The sequence below is a fragment of the Mesoplodon densirostris genome, chromosome 5 (assembly GCF_025265405.1).
Source record: "Mesoplodon densirostris isolate mMesDen1 chromosome 5, mMesDen1 primary haplotype, whole genome shotgun sequence".
Taxonomy (NCBI): Eukaryota; Metazoa; Chordata; class Mammalia; order Artiodactyla; family Ziphiidae; genus Mesoplodon; species Mesoplodon densirostris.
In genome coordinates, this window is record NC_082665.1 from 119,399,293 (window position 1) to 119,420,586 (window position 21,294).

General features: G+C 36.3%; 1 protein-coding gene across 4 annotated transcripts in view; it reads left to right on the forward strand.

Annotated features, from left to right (window-relative positions):
• The window catches only part of ZNF148 (zinc finger protein 148), a 137,549-nt gene that overhangs the window by 87,844 nt on the left and 28,411 nt on the right, over positions 1-21,294 (forward strand). For all 4 annotated transcript variants that reach the window (XM_060099411.1, XM_060099412.1, XM_060099414.1 and 1 more), the window contains 2 exons: positions 8,534-8,657; positions 9,858-9,941. In XM_060099411.1, coding sequence (XP_059955394.1) covers positions 8,534-8,657; positions 9,858-9,941 — 208 coding nt within the window. The remainder of the gene's footprint in view (positions 1-8,533; positions 8,658-9,857; positions 9,942-21,294) is intronic.

Consider the following 21,294-nt stretch of genomic DNA (forward strand, 5'->3'; position numbering starts at 1 on the left):
GACCTAAGGTGTGTTTGTCCATACTCTCACCAGCCTTGAGTATGAAACTTCGTTTTTTTTGTAGCTTAAGATGGGTGTCTCATTATGGTTTAAATTTTAATTTCTTTGGTTATTGGTCATACTAAAACTTGTGGGTTTTTTTCATAATTATTGACATTTTATATTTCATGTTTTGTGGAATCCCTTTATGCCCCCCTTCCTTTCTTCCCTTTCTTTTCTTGGGGTTAATGTTTTCTCAGTGATAGATGATACTTTTAAAATTTTACATTAATGAATACATCAAGTTCTTTGAGGAAAAAATTAATTTCTAAAATTGAGATAGTGATTATGTTACTTTGGGTTCATTGCTGATCTATGGGGAATCTATTTCAAGTCTTTAAAAATAACATAATATATGTAAGTTGTACATTTTCCTTGATGTTTTATTGCCATGTTTTTCTGATACTATTCTTGAGTATAATTCTGAAATTCTGACTAAAACTCAGATTATTATCTTCTAGTAGGGTGTTATTTGGAATCTTTATATGTTCTAGGTAGTACAGATCAGATTTTTACAGTATAAGCCATTTTTGCTTGTCTAATTTGAGATAAACTTATTTATAATGTATTATCAAAATATTTCTAAGGACATTATTTAAGTATTTATATATATATATATATGTGTGTGTAGTTGCTAGATAAAAGATTTGGCCTATTCTGAGTATACTGTATATAAGAAAATGTTTTGGGCAGTCTTTTTAGAGCGTTCTTAGGAGGCTGAAATGACTGGAAATAATATATGGCAGACATGGATGTGAGAATAACAAAAACAATTATTTTTAGATTGTCCTGACCTGTTACATGTAATAGGACAGAGAATGGTTGTGGTCTGTTTTTAACACTGGTCTTGCAGTGTCCAGATGAGTGGTTTTGTGTCTGGAGTCTCAGAACTTTGAACATGTGTTTAAACATTCACACTTTTGATTTTTCATTAAAGTAACTCTCCCCCTTCTGTATGAAGAGAAAGAAAACCTTATCTCATGTTTATAAATCAATGTGTTGCTTGTTTTAAACTCTTTAAAAACAGCTTTAAGTTTCTCAATTAATTGTAATGTATTATGCTTAGAGGACTCCACTCTCTGCCAACACTTTTCCCAAATCTTGGATTTTGCCATTACTAATATTTTGAGTATATGTTACCATTGTGTCATGTTAGATTGGGGATCCGTACAGGAAGTATCACTGGAGTTATCTTATGTACTTTTAGTAAAAATATTAGAGCTTACACATCCATGTAGACCTGGTCCCTTCCAGCTAAGCTTTGTGGTGAGAAATACTGTAATGTTATGTCATTTTTAGCTGCCATGAATTTTAAGCAGTAGTTGCTTCCTGAGCCTTTATCATATGGCAAAGCTTAGTCATCTTAAGGTAGATTTGACACTTGAAAATTGCCAAAATATGTTTGGCAGCATGTCTGAAGAAGAGGGTAATCAAGCTAGGGAATGTTATCTTGATCAAGTTATTTGATACCGTCATGGAATAAGTTGTTTTATGAAAGCAAATTTTCTATATAATAAAAACTTGTCCCTTTTAAATGTTTAAATTTAATTTTATTTTAACCACTTAGTTGGAAATCTTTAATATGTTGTTTTCTTTTAAAAACATAGTGCATTTGAACTTAATTCAGCTTTTAATGCTTTGGGGTTGATGTTGTAAACATTAAAGAAGAAATCATATGTATCATAGTGAAGCCCTCTGGGAAGACTGAGATGTTAGGGCTTTTTTCCCCTCATCTTGAAAACTCCTGACTGCTAGACTTTTAAGAGTTTTTTGACTGCTTATAATTGCTTCACTGTCTCATTCCTTAATGATATACTATTCATTTTTATATTGCTATACCTATGTGGCCACTTAACATCACTTTCCATTGCCCCTTTGACTCTTTTTTTGTTTTGTTGTGGATTAGGACTACAGAGAACTAAAGTTATTAGAAATGTGTGAAAAGTTTTAGTAGACTTAATTCAGTCTCAGTGCATTCATGTTGGTGGTTCTCGTGGCTCTGCATTAGATCACCCATAGGGCTTTTCCAGTTATAAATACACAGGCCCCATCCCCGGAGATTCTAATTCAGGGGATTTCCATTTAGACTAAAAGAGTCCAGGGTGATTGTGGTTTACATTTTTTTTTTAAAGATCACCTAGTCTTTTTTTGTTGAATTTATTGTCCTGACTTTAATGTCATGTCCCTGCAGTACTTGGCGAGGTCAATTTTCACCCTATTTTTATTGTTCTTTGCAAAACCTCACATAAAATAGTCTTCCTTTCCACCATATTTAACACTATTGTAAGAAATGAAATTGCTTTCCTACTATTCTGGTTCATTCTCTTTTAACATTCTTTGCATACTAAAAAGGTTGCTCTCAGCTTTTCTTGTTTTCCAAACTTTATAATAATAACAACTATTTTTATAGTGCTCTTACACTAGTATGTGGCAGGCACTGTTCTAAACACTTGATATCATTAACTCATTTAATCCTCACAACTCTGAGTACTGTTTTTTTTAAATTTAATTTTATTTATTTTTTTATACAGCAGGTCCTTATTAGTCATCAGTTTTATACACATCAGTGTATACATGTCAATCCCAATTGCCCAATTCATCCCCCCCACCCCTGCCGCTTTCCCCCCTTGGTGTCCATACGTTTGTTTTCTACTTCTGTGTCTCTATTTCTGCCCTGCAAATCGGTTCATCTGTACCATTTTTCTAGGTTCCACATATATGCATTAATATACGATATTTATTTTTCTCTTTCTGACTTACTTCACTCTGTATGACAGTCTCGATCCATCCACGTCTCTACAAATGACCCAATTTCGTTCCTTTTTATGGCTGAGTAATATTCCATTATATATATGTACCACATCTTCTTTATCCATTTGTCTGTCAGTGGGCATTTAGGTTGCTTCCATGACCTGGCTATTGTAAATAGTGCTGCAGTGAACATTGAGGTGCATGTGTCTTTTTTAATTATGGTTTTTCTCAGGGTATACGCCCAGTAGTGGGGTTGCTGGGTCATATGGTAATTGTATTTTTAGTTTTTTAAGGAACCTCCGTGCTGTTCTCCATAGTGGCTGTATCAATTTACATTCCTACCAACAGTGCAAGAGGGTTCCCTTTTGTCCACACCCTCTCCAGCATTTGTTGTTTGTAGATTTTCTGATGATGCCCATTCTAACTGGTGTGAGGTGATACCTCACTGTAGTTTTGATTTGCATTTCTCTAATAATTAGTGATGTTGAGCAGCTTTTCATATGCTGCTTGGCCATCTGTGTGTCTTTTTTGGAGAAATGTCTATTTAGGTCTTCTGCCCATTTTTGGATTGGGTTGTTTGTTTTTTTAACATTGAGATGCATGAGCTGTTTATATATTTTGGAGATTAATCCTTTGTCCGTTGATTCTTTTGCAAATATTTTCTCCCATTCTGAGGGGTGTCTTTTTGTCTTGTTTGTAGTTTCCTTTGCTGTGCAAAAGCTTTTAAGTTTCATTAGGTCCCATTTGTTTATTTTTGTTTTTATTTCTATTAGTCTAGGAGGTGGATCAAAAAAGATCTTGCTGTGATTTATGTCAAAGAGTGTTCTTCCTATGTTTTCCTCTAAGAGTTTTATAGTGTCCAGCCTTACATTTAGGTCTCTAATCCATTTTGAGTTTATTTTTGTGTATGGTGTTAGGGACTGTTCTAATTTCCTTCTTTTACATGTAGCTGTCCAGTTTTCCCAGCACCACTTTTTTGGCTGCATTGGGGCTTGAGAATCTCAAGTCTTAATAGTAAAAGTTTCTGGATAAATGAGGTATTACCACCCGACTTTGCTATTGACTTACGTGAATTAGGTGATAATGTTTTCCACCACAGAAGGGTTTTATGAGGATTGTTGAGTTAACATTGATGAACTCTAAGAATCCTTTTCAGTAAAATATAACAATATTACCTTAATCCAGTATTATATATGTTTATAGGTCTTTTCAAACTCTTTAGTAATAGAATGAGGTAGAGCAGAGTGCTTTTTGATTACCTTATTCTGAAATGTATCTCCTTTTTCATTCTCTCAGCAAATAATTTGAGTGCCTGTTATGTGCCAGGATCTCTTATCAGGTACTGAAGAAAGGAACTGGGTTTTTTGTTATAACACTGTAGGTGGTCTGAATAGAAATTGATTTTTCAGAGTTATGCTGAACTCAGGAAGGAAGAGCCTATCCCGCAAATCAAATAGATTATGAATTATATAGAGAATCCATTCCCAGCAATTTATTATACACCACTGGTTCCCAGAAAAGATTAGTGATTTTAGAATCAAAAAGATTCTAAATTGAGTGATTTAAAATGAGGAAAATTTAATTGAAAGAAGGAGAGAAATAGATATACTAGCTATTTGTCAAGCTTTCTCCTACATGTTAGCTTGATTGTGGAAGGAGTAGCCTAACGGTAAATAACTGATTGTAAGACTGGGGATGGAAATAAGGAATAGTACTTAAGAGAGAAACAAAGAAGAAAATTAGTTTAAAAAAAAGTATTAGTATTTTATTTATCTAATTTCTCCAGGGAATTATGTATTCTGGGTAAATAATTTTTCTACAGAACCAAACCCTAATTTTAAAAAATATTTGGATGTAAATCTTTCTTTTAAAAAATTCACATACTTCTTTGCCCGATATTTAGGAAATATGAGAGAAGTAACCTTTTCTAAGGCTCAGGGTCATTCTCCTGAACATCAGTTATTGATCTCATGTTATATACACCATGCTTATGATATAGTGAATTTCATGTTCTAGCACTGGCAAAAGCTTGCCATTTAGAAATGAAATTTGTTAATAAGTAAAAACAAATGCTGAGAGACAGCAAATGGAGAACGAAAGAAAGTGACAATGTGAGGGTGGGATATTAACGATAAGTAGGATGGTCAAGATGTTTAGGTGGTTATTGCTTTGGGCTACTTTGTTATTTTGTTGTATGTCTTTGGGCTTGCACTGTTCTTCCATTTCTAGTTGGATTTGGAGAGTAAAGGGAATTTTAGATCTCACTCCCCACCCTCAGTTGCAGTAAAACAGCTCATAATGGGTGAGAATTTTAAACTGTCTCCTCCAAATTGTTTTTGGGGTTTTGGTGGTTTAGAAATTGATTTAGATTGATTTAGGAGTGTATGATAAAACTTATAATCATTAGTTTAAAATATACTTTAACTATTTCAGTAGTACATAGTATACATAGAGTGGGGAAAATCACATCTGCCTTTTAAGAGAATAAAACTTTCTCACTGAGGGGTGTTAAGTTTCAGTTATTTGGTGGCAGTGACCCTTGAGGAGTCAAAAATCTCTGAATTGAATAGGCAGAGGTTAGTGCTTCGTTGGATAAAAATTGATATATTATTTAACACAGGCATTGCTATGTATATTGATAGCTAGCTGGGAACAGATTTGGCTCAGAACAAAAAATATATCTGCTAATGGACCATGAGGTTAAGAAAGCAGATTAATTGAGGAGTTCCATTTGGTATTGAAATACTCTACTGAAAAATTCTGTTTTAAACTTATGAAACAGTTAAGAAAAAAAATCAAGTATGCTGAGTATTGTTTAGACTATTACTAATTTCTTTACTCTTGATGAAGCCCGGTTGCTTGATCTTTATAATGTACCATATTTCTCCAAAAGCAGCAGTGACAGGAGTCAAGACAAATCATGTGGAGATATTATAGCAGGCACCTTAGGGTTTAAACTTGGAAATTTCAAATTCTTCAGTTGTAATGGTGCTCATGTGTTGAAGGGAAAAAGAAAAGCAAAAATATTTTATGGTACTAGTAACAAGTAAGCCTGCTAATCTCAGGCAAATCCACTTACCTGGTAGATCACATTTTACTAAAAGATCTGGAAAGGATGTGAACAGGAAAAGAAACCAAGGACGATAATTTTACCTGTATTAATAAGCCATTTCTGTTCCACCAAGGAACTTTGTTCTTTACATAGCCATTTCACTATGGTACTACTTAGTGAACTTGCAGAAAGTTTTACGAAGAATAGAGTGGTAAGCTGTGAGGATGTTTGGTATGGGTAGTAGGCAGCCATATCAACAGACATTTATAGAGTTTCACTATGATACCGTTTGGATACTGGGGTTATAGTGGTGAATAAAACAGACAAAATCTGTCGGTTATATTTAAAACAGATTATAAACTGGAAGAGCCACTGGTGTTCTTCTGAGGCAAGATAATTTTCTTTTATATTGATACAAAGATGTGTGTTACCCCGGCCTAAGAAAAGAAAAAAATTAATATAAAATTAAATACAAAATGTCCAACAATTTGATTTTTGTGTCATTGAACTTATAAATATGCTAAATTTTTCAGTCTGCTTATTAACAAGTCAGTGTTTGCTGTTTCATCCATAAAATCCACCTTGAATTAAGGCTTGAGTTCACAGTGAAAGGCAGCATTACCCCCAGTGCCAGAAAACAATGACCTAGAACTCCTTAACTCTTCATAAAAGGGCTTTGTACAGTCAAGGATTACATCCGTTTCACATTAAGTAACTTGGGCCGGATTTGTTCCTTACAAAGCCTTTCCTTGCAGTTGCTATGCCACAGAAAGCTATTGTGTTGCCGTGTTTTTGGCACTTGGATCTTCTTATTTGTTATCAACATATGCGAAAAAATACCTGGTGCTATCTTGTTTTTATTCTGTTTCGTATAAAATGTTTAACATCTTTTTGTTACTTATTTTATGTTAGAAATATTTTGAATCATGTTTTAAAAGATTTTGTGGTTTTTTTGTTCATTTGTTTTACACATTGTTAACTTGAATATTATTTTGTGACTTGGAGGGGTTGAAAAAATTTTAGACTAACTGACCAGAGATGAAACTTTCTGTTCTCACTGACTCTTCAGGAAGCTGTGACACCCACTTGCATTCTCCTGCCAAATGTTTCCCTCTGTGACTTTGGTACATAGTCTTTGAAGCATTGTTGACCAAATTGGCAGTTTGCCCAGAACCCACATGCCCTGTATAATTTGCATAATAAATACCATTGATTTACATACAGTATAGGCTGAATTGTCTCCCTGAATTTAAAGTAAAAATTTTTTTTTTTTAAATTAAAAGTCCTTTTTCCTTACTTACTCCCTCTTTCTAGGTTTTGGGAAGGGGGTCATAGCTGTGTATTTACAGGCCCTAATCAGTTTCCACAGGACTTTGTATTTTGTAAGATGTTTGCTAGATTTCTCTACCCTGTGTGGTACACAGTTTCTTGGCTCCCACTCTGTATGCCCCCACCTCCAATACTGTTTCCCTCTCACTTGCCATATTCCTCCTGATCTTACCTCCTAGTTTTCTCTGCTTTTTATCTTCACATCATATTTTGTCATCTTTCTTCTCTCCTCAATAATGAAAAAAGGGATTATTTGTTATTTTCACTCTGCCATGTGTCTGGTGAGAAGAGGCAGTTTAAATGTTGCATGTTGGACAAATGGTTGATAAACTGGAATACATGAAGCCCAAAGGTGAGCTTCTCTCTGGAACTGTCCAGACCTGGCCCAAGATATTCTCGACCACAGGAAGCACAGGCAGACGAGGTTGATGTCTTTGTCACCTGTCTTCCTACCCCATACCCACTCTCATTTATTAAGGAATATGCTTAACAATAGTTTAGTAGTCCTAGAATAACCTTAGAGGTCCTAAACTGAACCAGACTCAAAATTCAGTTCTAGGATGACTTAAAAACTTAGTTTTCTTTTTTTCTTCTTTAAGAAAAAAGAAAAAGGAAAACGTAATAAGTAAGCGTTTGTATGGTTCAGAAAAATGTTTTAAGTATGTACAGTGTAAAACCTCCCTCCTGCCATATCTCCTATATGCCAAGTTCCCCAGCCATGACAAACAAGGTTACATACATTTTATGTACATCCTTCTCAAATAGTTTTTATGCATATGCAAACAAATATACATTGCTATACATACTATCTTGTATACAAAATTAGCAAAATTATATACTAGATTCTGGACCTTCCTTTTTTTCTTACTTAAGAATAAATCCTCGACCTCTTTCTATGTAAGTATATGGAGAGCTTTCTCGTTTTATTTTACAGCCACATGATAATAAATTGTATTCATTTTCCATGATTTATTTAACCAGTGCTATTTGATTGATATTTACGCCATGTCTAAAACATAAGACTTTTGTCCTGCATATGTGATATTTTGAAATTGAAAATAAAGCTATACTCACCCTAGCAGAGAACACTTAGGGACTCTACTAGACATCAGGTTTGAAGAGTGCTGAGATCTTACCTAACCAGCTTCCAAGGTTTTATTAGTGATTTTTACCCATACTGAGTCACATTGTACTTTCTTAAAATTAATGGTAACATTATTCTAATAGCCCTCTCAAGATTATTTAGTTCATAATTTCTGGTGACCACTGTTTGCATTAAAAGGCATTATCTGTTTTATAAATTAGTATTACGTTTTAAAAATTTCTTTCTTTTGTTTCGCCTTTTTTTTTTTTTTAAACCAGATCCTTACAATAAATGAGGATGGATCACTTGGTTTGAAAACCCCTAAATCTCACGTTTGTGAGCACTGCAATGCTGCCTTTAGAACGAACTATCACTTACAGAGACATGTCTTCATTCATACAGGTATTTCTTGAATTAAAGTGGGCTTATGGCCATTAAAATTATTATCTTTGCTATTTTCATCTTCTTGTAAATGTCATTCATTTCTAAGACTTTAGGTAACCTGGCATTTCAAATCAGAGACTTCATAGGCCAGGATGTAAGAAGGAAAGCAGGAAAAACTTTAAATGAGAAAACAATTAGCATGGATGTGCAAAATTAGTCTTAATTGGATATTTATCTGGCTTAATGTGTTCTTTTTAGCTAGAGAAACAGTTAAAGAATGAACTATTAAAAGCCTGTCAACATTTATCTTTCTATGTAAGATGCCCAGATGGAGTTTGAAATATGAATTTGGGAATCAAATATAAAAAAATAACATGAAGTTGTGGAGATCAGAACTAAAGACTGGTCACAGATCTTTGGGGAAAGATTACTAGACATGTACGTTGAGTTAAGGGGTGGGGAGGGAGACAGAGTAATAAGGTAGATTTGATGAGCTGATAAAATACAGTGTCCCAGAAGCCCAAAGAGAGAATTCCAAGGAGGGTAGGATCAACCATAGCACAACCTTCTGAGAGGATAGAGAGAGACAGAGAGCTGAGAACAAACCATTAGAATAAATAGCAGGGAGATCCTGAGTAGCTTTTCAGAAAGCAGAGTATAAGGGTTAAAGGACAAGTGGGTGGTGAAGAATTTGAGGGTAGACTACTGAAAGGAAAGGCTCCAACAGAGAGGGAACGTTTGAAGAGACAGGATTAGTTTTTTTTTAAAGGGGATGTTTAGAAAGTTCTGAAGGTTCTGGAGAAAATAAGTGAAAGGGCATAAAGTGGTGGTTAGCCAGGGAGAACAAGGTGGGTGGATCTTCCTCCAGATAAAAAGAAGAGATGTTTAAGACACACTTGGTAACCTGTGGAGTCCTTTCTAGCCTTGTGATTTTTAAATTCTATTTTAAATTGCTTTATTTATTTACTTCTTTTTCCCTTGAAAGATATAAATGAGATTTAATCTCATTTTTGTGAGGTTGTGAGAATGTGAATTTTTAAATCTTGGGGAGGAAATTGAGAGGAAATAAAATTCTGTTAATGAATAGTATAAAAACTTCATGTGGATAATTTGGAATTTCCAGAATTTGGGCTTCTAAGATTTCTCTTTCCTCAAAAATAGTAACTATAAACTGTGTTTTATCCAGTAACTAATTTGTGGATGTGAAATTATTTTAAGGTGAAAAACCATTTCAATGTAGTCAATGTGACATGCGTTTCATACAGAAGTACCTGCTACAGAGACATGAGAAGATTCATACTGGTGAGTGTTGCCTCCCTTACTAGGGTCGTTAAAATTACCATTTCAGATATAGGGAAGAATTTTTAATAAGGAGCAACAACTTGTTGCAACTTTTGTCAGTTTTGTTTCTTAAGAGTATTTATCACAGCTTATCTTTTTTCTTCCTTCAGTACATCAATGTTAACTGTTAAGACTTGGCTTAATATCTGAGCCTAATAAATTACTTTGAAATAGAGTTTCATAATAGCTTAAAATACGTTTAAAGTGACAAATGGAAAGAAGTTTTTGTGAAATAGCTGTTGCCTTAGATGTTTAACAAGTTTAGAGTAGGTAAAATTATCATTTGCAGTAATTAGCCAGGGGGATGAAGCAAAGTGCCTGAGTCCTAAAATAGCGATACCACTTTTTTCCCCCTTACAGTTTCATGTATATAGCTTACTATATCAAGAGAGTTATAATCTTATAAATTGTAAACTTCCAGTTTTTCAGTCAAGTTGTTAAGGATTTAGAAACAAATATTTTGGAAGATCACTATAAAGGAAACTATACCTTTAAAAGTTGAGCCTCATTTTAGAGCAAACATTTATTTGCATTTATTCTTTTTTTTTCTTGACGAACGTAAAACCAAGTTTTATATGTAACCTTGATTTAGTAAACTGTCGACTTCTGACATCTCTAAGCATGATGAAAAGTGTTTTAGAATTTATTTCCAGTATTTTGCCTTTTTGTGATGGAATAAAAGAGTTGGTAAATTTGTATAACTTTTGTTCTTACATTTTAATAGAATTGAAAATGATGGTGATAATATATGAATATTGAAAATATTAAGGTTCTTCATATATCTCTATATTAAGTAGTCAAGCAAGTACCTGCCCAGTGTTGTTATTTAGATGTGTTCTCATGGTACCTGCAGTACCTGTGAAAGGGGATCCTTGGACAGTTTGTCATATAGAAGAAGCAAGATTTTCTGCCTAATAAACTTTCCTTAACTTCCTTGGCCCCTAACAAACATGAACATGGCTAGTCTCCTAAATAAAACTTCAGCTGTGCAGCACATCTGTATGCTTTGATGTTCTACTTTTCAAAGATCATTATGCACACCACCCATTTCAGTTTCTTAAGTAAACATTTTTCACCATTTCTAGATGGGAGTATACAAGGCACTTGGGAGGAAGAACAACGGTATTGATTTTTTTTTTAAGTCCTGTTATTCCTTTTTTTTTAAATCTATTTATTTTTTTTTGTCTGTGTTGGGTCTTAGCTGTGGCATGCAGGATCTTCACTGAGGCATGTGAGCTCTTTGTTTTGGCACACGGGCTTCTTTCTAGTTGTGGCATGAGTGCTTAGTTGCCCCGTGGCACGTGGGATCTTAGTTCCCTGATCAGGGATCAAACCCGCGTCCCCTGCATTGGAAGGTGGATTCTCTACCACTGGACCACCAGGGAAGTCCCAACTTTATTGTTTTTTTGTGACTTATAGGTAAATTTAAAGTTTATACAATAATAAAACCCAATCAGATAATGATAAATGAAAACAGTTAAATGTTTTATATGTTTTTAATACCTATTAGATTTTGATGATTTAATCACTCATTCAATAAAAATTTACTGAGCTGGCAGTATTTTTCATGTACCAGAAATAGATAATAAAAGGCAGTTTCCTTGGAGTTTACCTTTTAAAAAATTTTTTTTATTGGAGTATAGTTGATTTACAATGTTGTTAGTTTCAGGTGTACAACAAAGTGAATCAGTTATACATATACATATATCCACTCTTTTTTAGATTCTTTTCCCATATAGGCCATTACAGAATACTGAGTAGAGTTCCCTGTGCTATACAGTAGGTTTTTATTAGTTATCTATTTTATATATAGTAGTGTGTTTATGTCAATCCCAGTCTCCCAATTTATACCCCCCCCCCGACCAAATCCCCTGGTAACCGTAAGTTTGTTTTCCACATCTGTGACTCTACTTCTGTTTTGTAAATAAGTTCATTTGTACCCCTTTTTTTAGATTGCACATATAAGCAGTATCATATGATATTTGTCTTTCTGTGTCTGACTTACTTCACTTAGTATGACAGTCTCTAGGTCCATCCATGTTGCTGCAAATGGCATTATTTTGTTCTTTTTTATGGCTGAATAATATTCCATTGTATGTATATACCACATCTTTTTTATCTATTCCTCTGTTGACGGACATTTAGGTTGCTTCCATGTCCTGGCTATTGTAAATAGTGCTGCAGTGAACATTGGGGTGCGTGTATCTTTTCGAACTATGATTTTTCTCTGGTAGTGGGATTGCTGGGTCTTATGGTAGTTCTATTTTCAGGTTTTGGGGGTTTTTTTAAACATTTTTATTGGAGTATAATTGCTTTACAATGGTGTGCAGTTTCTGCTTTATAACAAAGTGAGCCAGCTATACATATACATATATCCCCATATCCCCTCCCTCTTGCATCTTCCTCCCACCCTCCCTATCCCACCCCTCTAGGTGGTCACAAAGCACCGAGCTGATCTCCCTGTGCTATGCAGCTGCTTCCCACTAGCTATCTATTTTACGTTTGGTAGTGTATATATGTCCATGCCACTCTCTCACTTTGTCACAGCTTACCCTTCCCCCTCCCCATATCCTCAAGTCCATTCTCTAGTAGGTCTGTGTCTTTACTCCCATCTTGCCCCTAGGTTCTTCATGTGCTTTTTTTTTTTCCCCTTAGATTCCATATATATGTATTAGCATATGGTATTTGTTTTTCTCTTTGACTTACTTCACTCTGTATGACAGACTCTAGGCTCATCCACCTCACTACAAATAACTCCATTTCGTTTCTTTTTATGGCTGAGTAATATTCCACTGTATATGTGTGCCACATTTTCTTTATCCATTCATCTGTTGATGGACACTTAGGTTGCTTCCATGTCCTGGCTATTGTAAATAGAGCTGCAATGAACATTTTGGTACATGACTCTTTTTGAATTATGGTTTTTTCAGGGTATATGCCCAATAGTGGGATTGCTGGGTCGTATGGTAGTTCTATTTTTAGTTCTTTAAGGAACCTCCATACTGTTCTCCATAGTGGCTGTATCAATTTACATTCCCACCAACAGTGCAAGAGGGTTCCCTTTTCTCCACACCCTCTCCAGCATCCATTGTTTGTAGATTTTTTGATGCTGGCCATTCTGACTGGTGTGAGATGATATCTCATTGTAGTTTTGATTTGCATTTCTCTAATGATTAATGATGTTGAGCATTCTTTCATGTGTTTGTTGGCAATCTGTATATCTTCTTTGGAGAAATGTCTATTTAGGTCTTCTGCCCATTTTTGGATTGGGTTGTTTGTTTTTTTGATATTGAGCTGCATGAGCTGCTTGTAAATTTTGGAGATTAATCCTTTGTCAGTTGCTTCATTTGCAAATATTTTCTCCCATTCTGAGGGTTGTCTTTTGGTCTTGTTTATGGTTTCCTTTGCTGTGTCAAAGCTTTTAAGTTTCATTAGGTCCCATTTGTTTATTTTTGTTTTTATTTCCTTTTCTCTAGGAGGTGGGTCAAAAAGGATCTTGCTGTGATTTATGTCATAGGGTGTTCTGCCTATGTTTTCCTCCAAGAGTTTGATAGTGTCTGGCCTTACATTTAGGTCTTTAATCCATTTTGAGTTTATTTTTGTGTATGGTGTTAGGGAATGTTCTAATTTCATACTTTTACATGTTTTCCCAGCACCAGGCTGTCTTTTCTCCACTGTATATTCTTGCCTCCTTTATCAAAGATAAGGTGACCATGTGTGTGTGGGTTTATCTTTGGGCTTTCTATCCTGTTCCATTGATGTATCTTTCTGTTTTTGTGCCAGTACCATACTGTCTTGATTACTGTAGCTTTGTAGTATAGTCTGAAGTCCAGGAGCCTGATTCCTCCACCTCCATTTTCTGTTCTCAAGATTGCTTTGGCTATTCGGGGTCTTTTGTGTTTCCATACAAATAGTGAAATTTTTTGTTCTAGTTCTGTGAAAAATGCCAGTGGTAGTTTGATAGGGATTGCACTAAATCTGTAGATTGCTTTGGGTAGTAGAGTCATTTTCACAATGTTGATTCTTCCAGTCCAAGAACATGGTATATCTGAGGGAGGAACACTCCCAAACTCATTCTACGAGGCCACCATCACCCTGATATTTTCAGCTTTTTAAGGAACCTCCATACTGTTCTCCATAGTGGCTACACCAATTTACATTCCCACCAACAGTGTAGGAGGGTTCCCTTTTCTCCACACCCTCACCAGCATTTATTGTTTGTAGATTTTTGATGACGACCATTCCGACTGGTGTGAGGTGGTACCTCATTGTAGTTTTGATTTGCATTTCTCTAATAATTAGTGATGTTGGAATTTACATTCTAATGTGAGAGATACACATATAAACAAGCCGAGAGTAATAAGTGTTGTAGAGTTTTATACAAAATGCTGTCGTGCCCTGAAGAAGAGCCAGATGTGCAGTCTTTTGAAGACTACATAGGGAAGGCAACAGAGAAAAACTGTGGGAGGCTCAGCTGAGGGGGGTGGGGAGAGAGAGAGAAAGAATGTGTGTCTGAGTCTGAAAAAAGATTTTCAAAACAATACTTAACTTATTGCGCTCTGCTGTTTTCTATTCAGTTCTAGTAGTAAATTCTTTTTTACAGTGCTGATCACAATTTAGTAATATCAGTTTGGAAAAATAATTGTGCTAAGCCATGGGGTATCTTGGATTTCAACAGGTTATATTGGGTAGTTAATATTCATTGAGAATTTACTAAGACTGGATATTGTGCTAAATGTTTTGTTAAATGTCTCATTTAGTCCTCATTAACCTTGAAAGGGAGGCGCTACTACTATCCCCATTTTTTAGATGAAGAAGCAGTACACAGAAGTTAAGAAACTTACCGAAATTTGTATAAGCTAGTATATGGTGGAGCCAAGATTCCAGCTCAAGTCTCTGCGACTCCAGACCACACAGTGTGAAATCACTAACTATGAAGAATGGGACTAGAGGCAGAACGATGTCGTTTGCCTTTTTGAGTTTTTCTTGCTCTACCAGTAAGGCAGTTACGGCTTAGCCTTCCTTTTGGGTTTAGTAACACCTAAAAGGGGTGGAAGCAAAGGCTGGAGTTCTCATGTTATGGGGAAGATAGGGAATTGAGAAGAATCAGGACAAACCAGTCAGTATGGTTCCTTAACAGAGAAGTTTCTTTTGAAGAGAAATGTAGTTTTGCTTCATTGTCCCCAGCCCCTCACCTCCTAGATGGAACTGATATAAAGGAAATAGATTTTCCTTCTTTACTTCATTGTTCTTGATTCTTTTTATAGACTCTTTCTGAAGATAGTAAGATATTTTTGTCTTACCAAGTTACTTATAAGCTGTACTGAGCTGGGGATATATATTTAGAAGCACGTATACGTTCTCTATCATTTATTATTTTGTCCTTTTGTCTTTCTTTCATGTTTTAAATGGCTTTTATTTTTGGAGAGGAATAGTGCCCTAAAGTTTGCCCATGTCAAGGCTTTCTCTCTCTGTAGGCTCTTCATTTAGAAGAATGCATTGAAATAGTTACGGCAGTAAAAATGTTTTGCATATGTTGTTTATCCATTTTTCTTTTCTTTTTTTCTTTTTTTTTTAGGCATAACAATATATTTTTTAATGTTTATTTTTTATTTTTTTTCTTATTAGTCATCCATTTTATACACATCAGTGTATACATGTCAATCCCAAACTCCCAATTCATCATACCACCACCACCACCCCTGCCACCGCTTTCCCCCCTTGGTGTCCATATGTTTTTTTCTCTACCTCTGTGTTTCAATTTCTGCTTGGCAAACCGGTTCATCTGTACCATTTTTCTAGGTTCCACATATATGCGTTAATATACGATACTTGTTTTTCTCTTTCTCACTTACTCTCTATGACAATCTCGATCCATCCACGTCTCTACAAATGACCCAGTTTCGTTCCTTTTTATGGCTGAGTAATATTCCATTGTGTATATATATATATATATATATATATATATATATATATATATATACCACATCTTCTTTATCCATTTGTCTGTCGATGGGCATTTAGGTTGCTTCCATGACCTGGCTATTGTAAATAGTGCTGCAGTGAACATTGGGGTGCATGTGTCTTTGTTTTTTTTTGTTTTTTTTTGTTTTTGTTTTTGTTTTTTTCTTTTTGCGGTATGCGGGCCTCTCACTGTTGTGGCCTCTCCCATTGCGGAGCACAGGCTCCGGATGCGCAGGCCCAGCGGCCATGGCTCACGGGCCCAGCCGCTCCGCGGCATATGGGATCCTCCCAGACTGGGGCACGAACCCGTATCCCCTGCATCGGCAGGCGGACTCTTAACCACTGCGCCACCAGGGAGGCCCTAGGGTGCATGTGTCTTTTGTTTTGTTTTGTTTTGTTTTTTTGCAGTACACAGGCCACTCACTGCTGTGGCCTCTCCCCGTTGCAGAGCACAGGCTCCGGACACGCAGGCTCAGCGGCCATAGCTCACGGGCCCAGCCGCTCCGCGGCATGTGGGATCTTCCCACACCGGGGCACGAACCCGTGTCCCCTGCATCGGCAGGCGGTCTCTCAACCACTGCGCCACCAGGGAAGCCCGCATGTGTCTTTTTGAATTATGTTTTCTCAGGGTATAGGCTCAGTAGTGGGATTGCTGGGTCATATGGTAATTGTATTTTTAGTTCTTTAAGGAACCTCCATACTGTTCTCCATAGTGGCTGTATCAATTTACATTCCCACCAACAGTGCAAGAGGGTTCCCTTTTCTCCACACCCTCTCCAGCATTTGTTGTTTGTAGATTTTCTGATGATGCCCATTCTAACTGGCGTGAGGTGATACCTCACTGTAGTTTTGATTTGCATTTCTCTAATAATTAGTGACGTTGAGCAGCTTTTCATGTGCTTCTTGGACATCTGTTTGTCTTCTTTGGAGAAATGTCTATTTAGGTCTTCTGCCCATTTTTGGATTGGGTTGTTTGTTTTTGTAATATTGAGCTCCATGAGCTGTTTATATATTTTGGAGATTAATCCTTTGTCTGATGATTTATTTGCAAATATTTTCTCCCATTCTGAGGGTTGTCTTTACAGCTTGTTTATGGTTTCCTTTGCTGTTCAAAAGTTTTTAAGTTTCATTAGGTCCCATTTGTTTATTTTTGTTTTTATTTCCATTACTGTAGGAGGTGGATCAAAAAAGATCTTGCTGTGATTTATGTCAAAGCGTGTTCTTCCTATGTTTTCCTCTAAGAGTTTTATAGTGCCCGGTCTTACATTTAGGTCTGTAATCCATTTTGAGTTTATTTTTGTGTATGGTGTTAGGGAGTGTTCTAATTTCCTTCTTTTACATGTAGCTGTCCAGTTTTCCCAGCACCACTTACTGGAGAGACTGTCTTTTCTCCATTGTATATTCTTGCTTCCTTTGTCATAGATTCGTTGACCATAGGTGCGTGGGTTTACCTCTGGGCTTTCTATCTTGTTCCATTGATCTGTGTTTCTGTTTTTGTGCCAGTACCATATTGTCTTGATTACTGAAGCTTTGTAGTATAGTCTGAAGTCAGGGAGTTTGATTCCTCTAGCTCCGTTTTTTTCTCTCAAGATTGCTTTGCCTATTCCGGGTCTTTTGTGTCTCCATACAAATTTTAAGCCTTTTTGTTCTAGTTCTGTAAAAAGTGCCATTGGTAATTTGATAGGGATTGCATTGAAGCTGTAGATTGCTTTGGGTAGTATAGTCATTTTCATAATATTGATTCTTCCAATCCAAGAACATGGTGTATCTCTCCATCTGTTGGTATCATCTTTAATTTCTTTCATCAGTGTCTTATAGTTTTCTGCATACAGGTCTTTTGTCTCCCTAGGTAGGTATATTCCTAAGCATTTTATTCTTTTTGTTGCAGTGGTAAATGGGAGTGTTTCCTTCATTTCTCTTTCAGATTTTTCATCATTAGTGTATAGGAATGCAAGAGATTTCTGTGCATTAATTTTGTATCCTGCAACTTTACCAAATTCATTGATTAGCTCTAGTAGTTTTCTGGTGGCATCTTTAGGATTCTCTATGTATAGTATCATGTCATCTGCAAACAGTGACAGTGTTACTTCTTCTTTTCCGATTTGGTTTCCTTTTGTTTCCATTTCTTCTCTGATTGCTGTGGCTAAAACTTCCAAAACTATCTTGAATAAGAGTGGTGAGAGTGGGCAACCTTGTCTTGTTCCTGATCTTAGAGGAAATGCTTTCAGTTTTTCACCATTGAGAATGATGTTGGCTGTGGGTTTGTCATATATGGCCTTTATTATGTTGAGGTAGGTTCCCTCCCTGCCCACTTCCTGGAGAATTTTTATCATAAATGGGTGTTGAATTTTGTGAAAAGCTTTTTCTGCATCTGTTGAGATGATCATATGGGGTTTTTTTTGTTTTTTGTGTGTGTGGTACGCAAGCCTCTCACTGTTGTGGCCTCTCCCGTTGCGGAGCACAGGCTCCAGATACGCAGGCTCGGCAGCCATGGCTCGCGGGCCCAGCCGCTCCGCGGCATGTGGGATCTTCCTGGACCGGGGCACGAACCCGTGTCCCCTGCATTGGCAGGCGGACTCTCAACCACTGCACCACCAGGGAAGCCCCTGTCTCTAGGTATTTTTTGATTTCCTCTTTGATTTCTTCAGTGATCTCTTGGTTATTTAGTATTGTTTAGCCTTCATGTGTTTGTGTATTTTACGTTGTTTTCCCTGTAATTGATTTCTAATTTCATAGCATTGTGGTCAGAAAAGATGCTTGATATGATTTCCGTTTTCTTAAATGTACTGAGGCTTGATTTGTGCCCCAAGATGTGATTTATCCTGGAGAATGTTCCGTGCGCGCTTGATAAGAAAGTGTAATCTGCTGTTTTGGGATGGAATGTCCTATAAATATCAGTTAAATCTTTCTGGTCTATTGTGTCATTTAAAGCTTGTGTTTGTTTCCTTATTAATTTTCTGTTTGGACGATCTGTCCATTGGTGTAAGGTGTCACTGTCGATTTCCTCTTTTAGAGCTGTTAGCAGTTGTCTTATGTATTGAGGTGCTCCTATGTTGGGTGCATATATATTTATAATTGTTATATCTTCTTCTTGGATTGATCCCTTGATCATTACGTAATGTCCTTCCTTTTCTCTTGTAACATTTTTTATTTTAAAGTCTATTTTATCTGATATGAGTGTTGCCACTTCAGCTTTCTTTGGATTTCTATGTGCATGGAATATCTTTTTCCATGCCCTCACTTTCAGGCTGTATGTGTCCCTAGGTCTGAAGTGGGTCCCTTGTAGACAGCATATTGTATCCATTCAGCAAGCCTGTGTCTTTTCGTTGGAGCATTTAATCCATTCATGTTTAAGGTAATTATCAATATGTATGTTCCTATGACCATTTTCTTAATTGTTTTGGGTTTGTTTTTGTAGGTCTTTTTCTTCTCTTGTGTTTCCCACTTAGAGACGTTCCTTTAGCATTTGTTGTAGAGCTGGTTTGGTGGTGCTGAATTCTCTCAGCTTTTGCTTGTCTGTAAAGCTTTTGATTTCTCCATGGAATCTGAATGAGATCCTTGCTGGATAGAGTATTCTTGGTTTGAGTTTCTTCCTTTTCATCACTTTACGTATATCATGCCACTGCCTTCTGGCTTGTAGAGTTACTGCTCAGATCAACTGTTAACCTTATGGGAGTTCCCTTGTATGTTATTTGTCATTTTTCCCTTGCTGCTTTCAATAATTTTTCTTTGTCTTTAATTTTTGCCAATTTGATTACTATGTGTCTCGGTGTTTTTCTCCTTGGGTTTATCCTGTATGGGGCTCTCTGCCCTTCTTGGACTTGGTTGGCTATTTCCTTTCCCATGTTAGGGAAGTTTTCAACTATAATCTCTTCAAATATTTTCTCGGGTCCTTTCTCTCTCTCTTCTCCTTCTGGGACCCCTATAATGCGAATGTTGTTGCGTTTAATGTTGTCCCAGAGGTCTCTTAGGCTGTCTTCATTTCTTTTCATTCTTTTTCTCTTTTCTGTTCTGCAGCAGTGAATTCCACCATTCTGTCTTCCAGGTCACTTATCTGTTCTTCTGCCTCAGTTATTCTGCTATTGATTCCTTCTAGTTTATTTTTCATTTCAGTTATTGTATTTTTCATCTCTGTTTGTTCTAGATCTTTGTTAAACCTTTCTTGCATCTTCTCGATCTTTGCCTCCATTGTTTTTCCGAGGTCCTGGATCATCTTCACTATCATTATTCTGAATTCTTTTTCTGGATGATTGCCTATCTCCATTTCATTTAGTTGTTTTTCTGGGGTTTTATGTTGTTCCTTCCTCTGGTACATAGCCCTCTACCTTTTCATCTTGTCTGTCTTTCTGTGAATGTGGGTTTTGATCCCTATCCATTTTTGAATTGTCAAGTAAGTAATAAGTCACCTATCAACTGATCCTCAAAGGTTGTTTGGTGAGAAGAACTACCAGTTCTTACAGGCTCTGTTTTCCTTATAGCCTCCCTCATCCTTTTGGGTCTCATTATACTGTCACCTCCAGTCTCCCAGGCCCCAAACCTATTGTCTTTTCCATTTGCAACATGGTTAAAAATCATTACCTGCTTGGCTGCTCTTGTTACTAGTAAAGAAATCTTCTGTGGCTTTTAAAAACCAGGAACCTAGCTTGATTTGGTTTTCAGATCAAAAAATTTTTAATTCAGCCTGGACAGGTTATTACTTAATTGTTTGGGCTAGCCTATGAAGTACCATTTTAGGGGAGAGTACCAAGGCTGATCCCTGAACTTCTGGTTAAAGCTTTGTTCCTTTAGCCTAAGGCACTGAAACTGTCAAAATGCAGATATCCTTGGGACTGCTATTTTTGGCAATTATGGGAGATTTATATCTTTTGTGAATGTATTATAGATCCTTTACTTAGAGTATGTTTTGGGAATATGGGAGAGAAGGTGAGGACTTGAAGCCAGGGTTGAAGATAATCCTAATTGATCATTTTGGTTAGGGTTAGGATTACTGGTAAGGTATACAGCCAAGGTTGAACATTTGTCACTGGCAGATTTACTTTGTGATCAGGTACCTTTATCTAAGGTGCCTTTTCTTAGCATTTTTTAATGCATATGTAAAAAAAATGTTAGAATGACATATCTCCAGTTGCATGTTCTTTTCTAGTCATTTTGTCACCACTTTAAGGAAATGCCATCTTATTGCCATGGGTAGGGTGTGTTGGTTTGAGGAGTAAAGAACTTAAGTACAGTTTTCAGTATTTTAATTTTATATTAATTTTCTGAATTGCTTTAAATAGTAAGCTACAGAATACCTATTCTAATATTGTGACTGTTAGAGCAAATTATGGCTGTTTTTTAATAGTTATAGCAC